General features: G+C 38.9%; 1 protein-coding gene across 5 annotated transcripts in view; it reads left to right on the top strand.

The window, feature by feature from the left end:
* Mtmr3 (myotubularin related protein 3) overlaps nt 1–15136 on the top strand; it is a 75499-nt gene that overhangs the window by 38770 nt on the left and 21593 nt on the right. For all 5 annotated transcript variants that reach the window (XR_004516753.1, XM_010603755.3, XM_010603758.2 and 2 more), the window contains exons 7-11: nt 4265–4361; nt 7184–7297; nt 11505–11707; nt 12355–12486; nt 13528–13639. Coding sequence is in view for 4 of the 5 variants with exons in the window: in XM_010603755.3 (XP_010602057.1) it covers nt 4265–4361; nt 7184–7297; nt 11505–11707; nt 12355–12486; nt 13528–13639 (658 nt within the window). In the remaining variant the exon portion in view is untranslated. The remainder of the gene's footprint in view (nt 1–4264; nt 4362–7183; nt 7298–11504; nt 11708–12354; nt 12487–13527; nt 13640–15136) is intronic.

Genomic DNA, 15136 nt, shown 5'->3' on the forward strand with positions numbered 1-15136 from the left:
GCTGGGATTATAGGCTTGTACCACTACACTCAGCTTTTTCAGGGGCTTCTGATACCTGGGGACATGGAAAGGATACTTGGACTTCAAACCTGTACTCTAATGTTTAATTGAAAATGATACAAGGAAAGCCATTTATCCTTTCTGCACTTTGGTTTTCTTTGTTCTTCAGACTGTTCTTTGTTCTTTCTGTCTAAGCTGAACCAGGTATATCTCGAAGATCAAATAGGTTGATACATAGTACAGAGTGTAGTTCAGTAAATATTTGAGTGTCTCTTATGTGCCATGCTTATGAAAACTCTTCAGAAATTATATAACTGAAAAATAACTGGTTGGCAGTTATGGTGGCATTGATGGAAATTCTCTAACGATTGGTTGGAAATTCTCTGTGATGGAAGGTTGCCTTTTGTTTCTTCCCAAGATACACAGTTCACACTGAAGGTAACCTCCTTCCACTCACATGGAATTTTAACTGTATTTCTGTGACTTTGTTTGAATGTGTATGTATGTATAGCTTTTCCCTTTATCCCTTTTCCCCTTTCACTGTGGAGTACAGAGGTGGCATTTTTAAAGCCAGGGAGCCTCCGCTCTTCTGTCTCCAACCCCGTAGTGCTGACTGTTAGTGATAGCTACAGTATAACTCACCAAATTAGAGCATTCCAAACAACCACATTCTTATAAGTCATCTGAAGGTTGAGACAACAGTTGAAATATTTCAGAATGACAGCCTTGTATATTCTGCCCTACTACCTGAGATCACAAGCTTAGATTCTGAGGAGTAGAAATAGTTCAGTCTTTAGCATTTGGTGTAGCCTTTTATGTTTTCTTTTCCTGTACCCTGTTAAGAGTAGAATCTGTCAGAAGATGAAAGTGGGACTATTACACCATTGCCTTGGTATTCATATAAATTTTAGTTAAGCCAGTAATACTATGCTCTAGGTCTTAGTAAGCTTTCCAAGAAGTCTCAACATTGCTACTGGAGTTCACTGGTGAAACCTACTGCAAAAGCCTTGCCAGGCTCTTGACTGCTGTCAGCTCCATCTCATGTTGTAAATGAGCAGACTCAAAAGCTCTAAGCTTCTGCCTGTGCCCTCAACTTCCTCAACTCCAGGTTCTTCATTACAGCTGGCTTTGGGTAATGGCTGTGTACTAGTGCGTTAGTCTGGAGTCCTGACAAAGACCAGGCGGTTCATGCAGTTCAGCTGTTTGTTTAGTATTGAGCCTACTTCTCCTGAAGCACATCATGTTTATCTGCAAACAGGCTGACTCTGGATGTTATCTAGGCTCGGATACAGTCCAGGAAGTTTGAGCCTTCAGGACTCACTGGCACTTGTGTGCACAGAAAAGAATTACTCTTCTCTCCATATTTAAAAATGTGGGAGGAGTACCTCTCACTTTTCTCTGACTCTGGTCTGCTTCCTCATCTTGATGGATATGAGTCTGTCTCTTCTATTCCAGGCCTTTATCTAACTTGTATAGTTGACTCAAATACTCAGAATTAGCCAGGAAGCTAGATTTTTGGGGGGCAATTTTGTTTTTAGATTACCGATTGACTTTGTAATTAATGATAAAGGGAAGCTTATTTCGTGTGTTTGTGTTTTGGTACTAGGGATCAAACTCCAGACCTTGGGTTTGTGAGGCAGGCGCCATGCCACTGAGCTAAATCCCTGGTCCCCTGGAGCTCATTTCTTTAAAAAACTTTTCATCCCCACTGAAAGGAAAATTGTTGGACTGTATGTAATCATAGTAGAAGAAAAACACTAAAGGTTAGGTAGTGTGCACCTGTATCCCAGAGGCCGAAGCCAGAGGATCACAAGTTCTTAAGAACCTAACAAGACCCTGTCTGAAAACAGAAAAGGGCTGAAGATACAGCTCAATGTGAAGGACCTGGGTTCAATTCCCAGAGCCCTCTCTCTCCTTACCCCCCCATAAAAAAAGAAATGCTAAGTGTTAAAAACTTTAGGAGTGGAGGAGGCAGTCAGGAAGAATCAAAATGGAAATAATAAAGCTAAAAATATCTTGTGGCTCCAGTATTTAATTGGGATATTGCAACATATCCAATATTGAATAACCTGAGACATAAAAATTCTGAGATGGAAGGGAAATTCAGCAATAGGATATTTTGTGTTCACTCTTTGGGCTAAATACATTAAGTGAACATCCAGAAACAATTTGCACAAATTGAGTTTCCATGTGTGTGAAATTTGCTGCTCAGTTTTTTTTGAAGCTGTGGTTTTAAAACTGAAAGTGTGGCTCTTTTAGTGGGTCATGAAATAAAATTCTGAAGAAATGAATTAGGACATATCAGAAGGCATCACAGTAAGAGTGGGTATTTTTTTGTGAATCCCTGTTGAGAAATAAATGAATTTTATGAGGGAATGTTTAATTCTTCGTATAGTTCATAATGGCCAGTTTCAGAGTTGGTGAAATCACTGCTTTAGAGAATACAAAGAAAATTAAAACTCCTTCTTAAAGAATTTGAAATAGCAGATTTTCTGACGCTGCTACTTAGTGTGTATTTCAGAATTTTGTGCTCCCGATGGTGGTTCTAATAAGCCTTTACGTATTGGTTTGGTGTAGTAAGTTGCTGCTGGTGGCGTTTGTAGTTTGTATCATTATTATTATTTTGCCAGTCATTATTTTTAAAGCAAAGATCCTTCTTAGAACATTTATGTGTTTATTCTAAGATAGTTACAAATGTAAAAGACTTTTAATAGAAGTACTTTTGCGTGATTGTGAAGCTGTATAGGGAGGGAAGAATATTTTCTTTTTCAGTAATAAACTTGGAAGTTGCTATAGTTTTGCAGCTTTTAGAATTTGATTTTGAGCAAAAAACTACCTGTTTAGTGGTTTTTTGTTTTGTTTTGTTTTGTTTTGTTTTTTAGTGCGCTTTTTTTTTTTTCTGTTTTGTATTCCTTTTTTTTTTTTTGGTACAGGAGGTCAAACTTGGGATCTTGAGTTTGCAAGGCAAGGTGGCAGAACCGCTGAGCTAAACCCCCTGCCCACATTTTGTGTTCTTGATGGTCAGTATTCCTGAAAGTTTGTAGACAGAGGACATTCTAATTCATCTACCTTTTTCCTCTTTGGAATCCATGCATCCATAATTTTTTTCCAAATGGGCAGAATCAGTTATTTTTTCTTATATCTCTGAACTCCATTTTTTTATAGCTGTCTTTCAGGAAATATATCATACCTACTAGCTTAAGCTCAAGAAAAGCAGTTTAAATGGGAAGTAGTTTTACAGAATTATTCTTCATTCAAGTAATTGCTGTTTCTTATTCTATAGCTTTGTATTTTGATCACCAAAGCAGTCTGTTTTGTGCTTTTATTTGTTGTGGTGGTTTCTTTCAGCCCCCACCAGCATTTATTTTATAAGCTGTAACACAAGGTCTGCTTAATGTTTTTGTTTTAATAAAATTACTGCCTAGGACTGGGTATGTACCATTTTTAAGGAAGAAAGTAATTTAGATTTTCTGATATTTAATTAGGTTTAGCCAAATCCATCAGCCAGATGTAGCCAGATTGTATCTACTTGGGTGGATGTTCTTACAGATGCTTAGGACTTTACTTAGTTTGGATTTCCTGATAGTCATAGGCACTGGCAGTTACGTTTCCATGACCACTTAATCTGTAGTTCATAATATAAAAGGTTCTGAAAATCCTAAAAGCTTTTCTTACCATATTTGGCAGCTTAATATCATCTGAACTGACAGGTATTTGTTGTTGTATTTATCCCACTTGTATTTCACTGAAGAAGAATCAACACTTATTTAGTAGCCCCTGTTAAGTTTGTGAGCTAATATAGTATGTACATCATTTTACCTTCCTAAGATCCAAAAATCTCTCAAGTTCTGAAATCTGACCCAGAAATTTTCAGATGAATTAATAAATCCACATTACTACTCTTGATGATCTTGTTAATTTTTATTTCTTCACACGCATACCTTTGGTCTGAGTGTAGACGTAGTAAATTATCCAGTGTAGTGATAAGAAAGAGCATGAGTTTGGGGAGCAGAAAAATAGGCCATGATAACCTTTCTCCAACTGTTTTGTTGTCTGTAAAAGAAGTTCAGTGAAAGTAGAGGTTAGATGAGATAACATAGTTCTTAATGAAAAGTTGGTTTTTTCCCCCTCTTTAGTTTTAGTCTGCCAGGACTAACTACATATTATTTATACAATTCCTGCCTTTTTAAGAATTTTCAATATAATGGAGCTTTTATTCCATCTGTTCTGTGTTCATTTTTTCCTTTCTGTCTCTGGTCCCTAGGAGAGCATGTAACGTCAAGGTTTAAGAATGAAGTGGAGCGGATGGGTTTTGATATGAACAATGCCTGGAGGATTTCCAACATCAACGAGAAATACAAGTGAGTTATATGGTTCCCTGTAGACTGTGTTTCATAGCCAGTGCCTTTACAGAAACACCATTTCTCATGTGGTAGAACGTTTGAACCTAGACTTTGTCTTTGAAATTGTTTTACTTATTAGGTCTAAGTGTATGATCTTCAGAGTACTTCTTGAACTTTCTGTTGCAGGAGTAGAAAATGATCCTTAACAGGATCTCAGAGCCTTCCTTTCTACCCACCTCCTGGCCTCTGTTCTTCCTGGTACATGCATGACTGGATAATACTGTATTTACCTATAGGCAGGCAGTTTCCATTATTCTCATTACTATTTGTCAGCACATTAGTGTGATAAGATTAGTGATCTTATACGAAGTGACAAAACACGTAGAAGCTAGTTTTTATGACTCATTTTGCTCCAGATCCTTTGAAATAGACATACATATTTCAGTATGTTCAATATGTTGATCTAAAACTAACTTCATAGTTAAGATTGTATAACCATTCAATACTATTACAACCATTATTAAATACTTAGCATCACCTGTTTGCTTAAAACATGTACGTGATTTGGCGGCGGGGTGGGCAGGGGCAGTTAACTACCATGATTTTGGTGATCCAAGTTTCATAAAACAAAATTGTCCACGAGATTTAAATTAATATATCCTTAAGTTTCCTTGCAGCACTGTTCATTCTTTGTCTCATGAGCTGTCTCAAATTATAGCAGTTTTCCTGGTCTGTTTATGGTGGGCCATCAGAAGATTTCGTTTTTATTGGAAAAGCTACAGCTTATTACTGTATGCAGCAGCACTTATCATGGAAGTTAAGAGCCTGGGGTGTTGTAAGGAGTTAGGATATGCAGACCTAACTCCTTGTTCTTGGTGACAGGTTAAAGCAAAGGAGGAGGGTGAAGATTGGAGGATGGAGAGGCTTCAGAGAGCCTGAGGCTACCATGTGCTTTGCTGAGTGCTGGCCACTTTTGCTCCACTGGCTACTGCTTATCCACAAGTGTACAGTTGATTCTTGCAGAGGGCTACTTGGAGTAGTGCAGTACCTATGGAAGAGTGAAGATATTCAGAAAATTGGAGGAGTAAAAAGACTGAATTAAGCAAACCTTGCTTTTAAAAAAGAGCCCTGATTAATATGAAATTTAAAAATAACTTACTGCTTTGGAGTTGACTAGTTCTATTTCAAAACCAGTCTTGGGCATTCAAGAGTTTTTCCTACTACAAAAGAAAAATGAGATTCAAATTTACTCGAGTTAAAAAACAAAATGAAAGGATTGAGACTCAAGCTTACAGTTTTAGCCATGATCACTGTGTCCTGGGTTATTTTTAGGAGTTTGTGGATAGGTGTTAGGAAGTTTATATAACTTCTCTCAGTCATAGCCATTCTTCTGTATCAGTGCTTTTTAAATTCCTAATACTTCATCTTCTGGAAATGGAGGACAGAGAGAAAGTTGGTACAGTGTAATTACAGCCTCCAATTCCTAAGCCAAGATGTGGTGGTTTGGTGTTTCTGTTGTTTGTTTTTGAGACAGGCTCTCACTATTCGCTCAGGTGGCCTTGAACTCACTGTGTAGCCTAGGCTAGCCTTTAACTCATGGTGAACCTCCTGCCTTAGCCTCCCTAATGTTGGGAGTACAAGTGTGCACCACCACACCTGGCTTCTTTGTGTTTTTGTGCCTGTTCCTGTCTAATGCATACGATAGAGTAGGGCAGAGGGTGGTAGTGGTGTAGGGGTGATTGAGTTTGTTTTTGAATTTGGCTTAAAGGCCCCAGTGCTTCATTATTAAAAAGGAAGATAAAGTTACCCATAGAGAGATTATTCTATAAATAAAAAGTCAGAAGTACAGGTTCCCAGGTCACCAACTTGACTAGCATGCAGCCAGTGTCTTCACTAAAGAAAAGAGAGCTTCTCCAAGTGTAGTTCTGTACATTTTATAGAAATTACAATTTTTTTTTTTTTTTTTTTTTTGAGACAGGGTCTCACTGTGTAGCCCAGGCTGGTCTCGAACTCACAGTGATCCTCCTGCCTCAGTCCCAAGTGCTGCGATTACAGGCGTGCGCCACCACGCCCGGCTTAGAAATTATAATTAATAGCTTATTCACCTTACTTGGCTCAGTCGTACAATGATCATGTATGCACACAGTCAAGCATGTGGTATTGCTTCTGTATACTCAGACTGCTCTGTTTACCTATAATTAGGACAACATATTTGGTTCAGATCAAAGAATGACTTAAGAGGTATCTGGAAACTTGAAATTGTGAGTTTTTGTCCTTTACATGTTTTCCTTCAGCAAAAGCCTAGAAGAATAGGGGTCTGATGGGGTAACATAGGTTTTTGTTTCTGTAATTGTACTGGGTACTCATGTAGTTAGAAATGACCTATATATTTGTTATAACAGAGTTGCCATGGAAAATAAAGAGAAAATGTCCCTTGTTCCCCCTTTTTTTTAAGGCAGTTTGCCAGATTCCCAAAAGGCAACATAAAGTAGAACAATCCAAGAGATCATATCACTTGGAGATAGAATGGAGACCTAAAATACTTTCAGCAACCCATTCTGTTTTTGAGAGTAAAACTCAAATAATGCTTCCCATTGCCTTTTTTGTTGATTTGCAGTGCTGAGGATTAACTAGGGTCTCCCACATGCTAGACAAATACCCTACCAGCGGAGCTACCTCCATAGCCCCATTGCTTTTCAACTGGTTTTGTGATAGTACAATCAGTATCCCTATGCTGGCTCACCTAGTGTCTCTCTCTTCTCTCCTTTTTCTTCCCTCTTCTCCCTCACCTCTTTACTTTCTTTTTTCCCTTTCCCCCATTCTCGTTTTCCCTATATTAGGTTATGTGGTAGCTATCCACAAGAGCTCATAGTGCCTGCCTGGATCACTGACAAAGAATTAGAAAGTGTAGCAAGCTTCAGGTCATGGAAGCGCATCCCTGCTGTTGTCTACAGGTAAGTTAAGCTTAATCAGCTGTGCTCCTGCAACTGCTGTTCACTGCATGTGGTCTGCTACTGCTAACCTGGGGAGATGGAGGGTTCAAAGAACTTCCCAGGCAAGTCAGCACTTCCCTCAGGAATTCCCAGAGCTGCTCTTCTGGTACACATTGGTACTTACCGTATCCAGAATACTCATTGATGGTTCAGTTGACACTGATGTGGCTGGACTTGCAATTTCAAGATCCTTCTTACATTCATTCTGTGAGAAGATATGTGCTTACTGCATTTAGTTTCATGTGTTGTCAAGGCCTTTGCATTGAGAGAGAGAGGAGTCCTAGAATGTGAGAACTGGGGGAATACAGTTGAATTGTGTGTGATTGTCTTTGTGGTTGACCTTTAGACATGTTGGAAAACTCATTTTTAAGAGGGACATTTAAAGAAAAAGGCGAGGGCTGGGCTGAGTAAAAAATTCCAGAGATTTCTGAGGCACAAATGTCAAGGGATGCAAGTTTTAGGAGGGGTTGGTAGAGTAGGGGAGCACACGTTTTGGAGCCACAAACCTAAAGTCTGTTCTGACACACCTTGCTGTGACACATGGAGTGTATTTCCCAACATCCCAGTCCTATTCTTGAATAGAATGGGAACCAGAGTTCTTACTTTGCAGATGTGCGGTGACATCTGAATGAGGGCCTACTGACATTGTTTGGGGTCATATCCCTGAGGATTGTTTGTATCAGGCATTATCTCAGTTCTTACAGAATCATATTAAATTTTTAGGATGTTACTATTATCACCTTGTAATGTTAATATTCTTCTTCTTTTTTTTTTTTTTTGGCACTGGGGATCGAACTCGGGTCCTTACGCTTGCTTGCAAGGCAGGCCACCAAACCGCTGAGCTAAATCCCTGGCCCTATTCTTCATTTTTCTAATGTGCAGACTTTCTAGATTCTCTTTGAATTGGCTGAAAACAATGACTTGGTTAGAATTCTTTGATGTCAGGATGCAGTTCCCTGAAATATTGCGTTTGTCGGAAGGGATTAGAGAACTAGTTTCTTCATTTAGTCAACTGAAGGCAAATTCTGATTCCCACTTTGAGTCACAAGACATGTGAAGAAATTTGCTCTGGTCCAGTGGAACCCATTAAGTTTTCAGTTTCAGTTTTCATCACTCTTATTTTCAGACACTCCTAGTAAAGTAGGTCACCAAATTTACCTGTCACTCAAGTGGTAAGGATGACACAGGAATTAGCAGTGAAAGCTAATGAGATTTATGAGTCTTATCAATGATTAGCCCCAGTAGAATCAGAAAGGTGGCCAGCTGCTATTCTGGCCCACAGCTGTGTTAGCTCAGCAGCCTGGTATTTGTTGTTCTTGAAGGCTTTGAGCATACGGGCAGGACTGTGTGGAGAGATTCTCTCATTTTCCAAGTAAGAGGCTTTTGGCAAATTCTCCTTTTTGGCAGAAAAGCCTAAGTGTGCTAGTTGAAACACATGAAATGTCCTTTCTTTCCCTTAAATTTATTTTAGAGAGCATTAGCCCTAAGCGTTTTTCTTCTTGTAGAGATTCTAGAGCATATACATAAAGCATTTTTATTTACAAATTTTTCCAGAAAATGAAGATTCTTGTTATAGTTCATGTACTTACATAGAATAGGCTTCCTGGAACTGCTCTCTGATTCAGAACAAGTGTCTTTATTTCTGAGCTACAGCCTGGGTTGCTGTGTATTTATGAGTCTTGTGAGGGGTATGTTGAAGAATGTTTTGAACACCTCACTCTCTGCTTTGCCAGCCTAGGTGGCAGATACCTCTGAAGCTGACATTAATTTACTGAGTTTAGTTGACTACACTGCATTAATGATTCCTGAGGTTGCTAGTAGCGGTTATTTGACAGCACCATGCTGAACCAGCGCCTGAGCAGGGCTTTCTCCCACTGTGATGAGAGAACATTTAATTGGATTTATAATTGAGAACAGATTTCTCTAACATGGCAAGATGGTGAGAATGGCACCCATCTGTAGTGCACTTTGCAGCAACCCCCTTTGCTTATATGGTGATTGTTAGAAATTCCTAGTCACACAAGGAGTGCGCCTACTTTCTAAGGTAGGGGTTATTAAAAGCATTCTTTGTCTTAGTAAGTGAGCTTATCCTTTGGGCAAAGATCTTAAGTTTTTTACTTACTAATTCTCCTGTTAAAATGATAGAAATGCTGTTTAGTGATTTTGACTAGTGCTTATGTTTCATGAAGTTTAATTTAGAGGAGTTCAATTGAAACCTAAGTATTACATTACAAAGGCAAGTTGGTCTTTAAAACCCAAGACCCAAGCTAAAGAGTGCCATCTACTGTTCTTGTTAAGCAGTGCTGGGAAGCTCTACAGGGGGAAGAAGATGATTGAGAAAAGACCCGCCTGCTTTTTCTGGGAAGACTTGCAGTGTTTCATTCAGCACAGTGGTTACATAGTACCTGTTACTTGCAAGTAGGCATATTAAGAATCAGTGAGATTTTATGTCCATATTGTCCTCATGCAGCTTGTGAGCCACTTGAACCTGTTGGCAGTATATAAGTACATAGAGCTACTTGTCTCTCCAAGTGAGGGAGGATTTAAGAATTACAGACAGATTGTCCAGTGGGATTTGATTATTGCCATATTTAATTTATTGCTTCTGAACTTTAGGATTAAAAACATGTCTTGGGCTAGGGATGCAGCTCGGTGGTTCTGCCACCTGCCTCAAAAGCACAGGGGCCTGAGTTCGATCCCTGGTATCAGTACATACATACATACATACAAGTCTCTCACATTGTTCCATGAAGAAGACATAGATTCAGTAGTATTTTTTATTTAAACTATAATCTTTGTTCATTGGTGTATTTTAAAACAATTTTAAAGGAAAGGAACACAAACATTTTCTTCGGACATACGGAGTTGAGGGACATTTACCCATGTTTTTATAATGTTTGTAGTGAACTTATTACTTTTATAGCTTTAAAAAAGCCTTATTGAGATATGCCATGTATAATTTACCCCTTTTAAGTATATAGTTCAGGGCTTTTTAGTGTACTGTATTCAGAGTTGTGCAGCCATCACTATAATCAATTTTAGTACATTTTCATTATCTAAAAAAGAAATCCCATATCCAGTAGCAGTCCCTCCTCACAACTTCTTACCAGTCTTCCTAGCCCCAGGTAACCAGTAACCTGTAATCTACTTTTTCTTTTTTTTTTTTTTAATTGGTACATTTTAGGTATACAATAGTTACATTCATCATTGGGATTTTATACCAGTCTACTTTCTGTCTCTGTAGATTTGCCTATTCTGAACTGTTCACGTAAATGAAACCATACAATACGTGGCCTTTTGTGACTGATCTGTTTAGTGTAACATGTTCAGCATTCATCAGTGTTGTGGCATGTATCAGAACTTCATTCCTTTTGCTAAATAATTTTTCTAATTTTGAAATTGCTTATAATCACCTAATTAGGAAACACTTGGGGTTTTAATAACACCTTGAAGGTAGACTACAAGTATGATTTCTGCTCTTGAAAAAGAGTCTCTCAGAATGGTGGCTAAGATTGCTGTTTTTTTCCTTTCAAGAGCCTGAGGAAAGATAGTTGCAGCTCTTTGAACTATCTGCGTATAATAGCAGTTTGTGACTCATGAAATCTCAGGAGATTTTGTAAAGCAATCTACCGTGGGCCAGGAAATGTTTCCATCCCAGCAGTGGGATCTGTGTAAAAAGAATCCTCAAGCCAGGCAAGAGTATACCATTGTTGGAATCATAAGTCAGTGAGATGATACATTTTTCTGTATCTTTTGTGCCACATTATTTAGGTTCTGTGCCAGAAAAGGGAATTAATCCTTCATTATTGGGTAATGAAATTAGTGTGGTATTTGTTGGTTTTTTATCTTAATCTCCACGTTATTCAAATAGTTAAAATATAAATATTAACTTGTTTTGTCTAAGAGTATGCATTTATCATCTTGCTGGTAACATTACGGAGGCCTCTCTGATGGTAGGATAATTGAGGAAGATGCATATAGCATTTGTTGCTACTGTTGGTATATAAGATTATTGCCGCCTTTAATGCAGAGAGAGGACTTGACGCTAAAAATATTTTGGAGCCAGGCTGTTCATTAAGGTGCTTTAAAATCTACTACTTTTTTGTATGAGTATAGAACATCTGAATTAGAGCCCCTTGAGTGATGCAGTTGTTGTCTCTTGTTCCAGACACCAGAACAATGGAGCTGTTATTGCCCGCTGTGGACAGCCAGAGGTCAGCTGGTGGGGCTGGCGAAATGCAGATGATGAGCACCTGGTACAGTCAGTAGCCAAAGCATGTGCTTCTGACTCCCGATCTAGTGGCAGCAAACTGTCAGCTAGAAACAGTTCTCGAGACTTTCCCAGTGGAGACCTCTCTGATGTGGAGTTTGGTAAGGTGCTCCCTGGATCCGTGGCATTAGTCATTATAGCATCTGAGGACTTTTTCTTGAAATGGCCTTTTCCTTAGAAAACGTAAGTCATTTTATAGAAGAGAGAGAATTTGATGGGTTTGAGAAGTCATGGCTCTTGGCAAAGAACTAGAAGGCCCTTTGTTTTCAAACTTGATTTAAGAGCTTAGAGTATTTTTCTTCTTCACCAATGTGACAATAATAGAGTACATATTTGGTGGGGACTTGAATTGTCTGCAGTGCATGGAAGGAGATATCAGGCTTGGTGAAAGGACTACAAGCAGAGAAATGACATGCAGGAGTTGGTTTTGGAAAAGACATTCTCAGAAGCTTTTAATAAGGCAGAGAAGAAAATAGAAGCCCTGCATATTAATGATCTGGTTAAGGATTTTTTTTTTTTTTTTTTGTGGTACCAGGGATTGAACTCGGGTCCTTGTGCTTGTGAGGCAGGTGGTGGCACCACTGAGCTAAATTCTCTGCCCTTGGCTAGGGATTTTTACTTGAGTGTTTTTGCAGCGGGGTGGGGGTGGGGTGGGGGTGACAACACTGTAATGACCTTCTGGTTCTAATTTTCACAGTTCTCGGGGGACAGGCTCATTTAGTTTTTATCCCTTTCCTGATATCCCTAGATTCTTCTCTGTCGAATGCTTCAGGAGCAGAGAGCTTAGCTACTCAACCACAGAAACTTTTGATCTTGGATGCACGCTCCTATGCAGCGGCTGTAGCAAACAGAGCCAAAGGAGGCGGCTGTGAATGCCCAGGTGAGATGTTTGGTGCTTTACCCTCCAATACCCTCCTTGTGAGTCCATCCCATTCTCAACCTGGACTTACCCTCAATTTGAAATGAATGACAAACCATATTCTTCACCGTCTTAAGAGAGCCAGGATTCTTAATAGTGTGTGTTCTTTTTCAGTCAGAAATGGAGGAGGTGGTACAGTGAAGCCAAATCCTTCTTCCTTCTGCCAGCCTTTAGGTGATAAGGAATGCAAATCTTCTTCCATGATGCTGCTTTAGTGGCTCAATTTCTCAGTCTTCTGAAAGGTTTTTGTTGCCTTTGACAGTGGGTATGTTCATCTCTGGCCTCCTAGCAGGGCTTCTTAGAAAACCTGGTGTGATGATAATCAAAGCAGTAAATACAGAATTCCAATAAGATGCCCCAGTCCTAACCTGTAATGCCCCTGTGTACTGGCTTTCCCAAGACCAGACTCCCTCTGTGACAGTGGTGTGCTGATAGTGCAGATAGAGGCACATATGTCTTTCTTCAAATTTAATCTAAGCTAGAAATTGAAAGCAGCTGTACCAAGGTGAAATTTGAATGCCTGAAGACATTGTTCTGCCAAATTCTTTTCAAAGCAGTTCCAGAATCACAAGTTGGATGAGGCCCAGGAAGTAAACCTGTAGTCAAATGGAAGTTTACAGGCCTTTTTATTTTATTTATTTATTTTTATTTTATTTTTTTGGTACTGGAGATCAAACTCAGGACCTTGTGTTTGCGAGGCAGGCAGTGGCACCACTGAGCTAAATCCCCGGCCCTTTTTCTTTTTAAAAATGACAGCTTTTATTTTGTGTGTTTACCTTTATAGATCTAACCTTCCTTTTCACCCCAAGATGGCTAAAATTCAAGGACTGTTTTCCTCTTAGAATAAAGCACTGGGATAATAGTCAACCATCACAACATTGCAGTTTCATTAGTCAGCAACTGCAATAGGTTTGCTTTATAGCCATTTTGCTTCTTTTAAATTTGTCTGTGTGGGCTTTAAATTCAACATATTTGTGTTCTCTTTATTGTTATTTTCTCCAGAGTATTACCCAAACTGTGAAGTTGTGTTTATGGGAATGGCAAACATTCATTCTATTCGGAGGAGTTTTCAGTCTCTGCGGTTGCTGTGTACACAGATGCCAGATCCGGGAAAGTAAGACCTTGGCCTTGGCTTTAATTTTACATTGCTCTTTTTTTTTTTAAATGAGTTTGGAGGTATCTTCTGTTTTGGGATGACCTTCAGTTATACTTGCAGTTTCTGCAGATCATCTTTCTGGATCCAGAGCCAGGAGAACAATCCAGTCCTCTGAAATGTTTTAAAATGTGCAGTGCAGAACAAATCTTATCACTTTTGAAAACAGAAGCACTGTTTTCTTGTTTTTTCTTGAGACTTCTTCATTTTCTACCACGTTGTTTTCAACCCAAAGAAATTTAATTCTTTGGCTTCTACATTTGCCTACTATGAACACTGAGGTGTTTTACCATGAATTCACAATTTACTCCTATTTTAAAAGGGTTAAAAGTTGTCATTAGTTTTTTTTACATCTAATTCCAATTTCTCAGTCTCTTATTTACCAAGAACATTATCATAATTTTTATTGATTATTAAAAATGAATGGTTGGCATTTAATAAGGGAAGTGAAGTAATACCCCCTTCAAGGATACTGTTGCAATACAAGATAAGTTAGGAGAATTGCTCTGTAAAGCAGATATAGACAGATAAACATTTAAAAGCCCCTGTTTTACTATTTTGGGAAATCTGAGATAGTGCCAGAGAAGACAAGACTTTTATTTTTTCTTGTGTTTGTACTGAAGCTTGTAGTTATTTTCTTGGGTGCGGTACAGCAGATAATCACAGCCATTTCAAGTTTTGCTGCATTTCTTTATTGGGTTTATTATCAAGGTTTGCCTGATCCATTTGTACTGACTCTTTGCTGCAAATGATAAAATTCATTACAGTTGCAATCAGCCCTGAGGGTGAAGCAGTATCCTTTGAGAGAGAGCCTGACCAAGAAATGAGTTTACTACTTTCCTTTGGGATTAGCTGTTTGCATGTAATATGCAATTCCAGGGCCCAGTGAGCAGCACCCTCTTTCTTAAGGTGGAGCATAGAAAGAGGCTGGTTTAGGACCCAGTAAACCTGCTAAAAACCTGTGTGACCTTGGTCAAGTGGCTTAATTACTGTGGGTCCCAGTTTTTCTGTTTGTAAAATAAAAAGGATCAACACTACATCTCTTATTATCTTCTGTTTACTAAAATTTGTCTAAAAGCTGTTTTTTGCTGGATGTGGTAGCATCTACCTGTAGTCCTAGCATTTGGGAGGCCGAGGCAGGATTACTGTGAGTTTGAGGCCAGCCTGAACTGCGCAGTGAGACCCTGTCTCAAATAAACAAACAAACAAACAAATAAATAAAGGCTCGGAATTTAGTTCTGGCACTGCCACCTGCCTTGCAAGCTCAAGGACCCGAGTTCAGTAAATAAAATCTATTTATTTAAAAATAAAAGCTATTTGTTTGTTTGTTTGTTTGTTTGTTTATTCTTTTGAGATAGGGTCTCACTATGTAGTTCAGACTGCTCTGGAACTCACTGTGTAGCCCAGGCTGGTCTTGAACTCGCAGTGATCCTCCTGCCTCAGCCTCCCAAGTGCTGG

The sequence above is a fragment of the Fukomys damarensis genome, unplaced genomic scaffold (assembly GCF_012274545.1).
Source record: "Fukomys damarensis isolate Sample0158 unplaced genomic scaffold, DMR_v1.0_HiC HiC_scaffold_12, whole genome shotgun sequence".
In the NCBI taxonomy this organism is placed as follows: domain Eukaryota; kingdom Metazoa; phylum Chordata; class Mammalia; order Rodentia; family Bathyergidae; genus Fukomys; species Fukomys damarensis.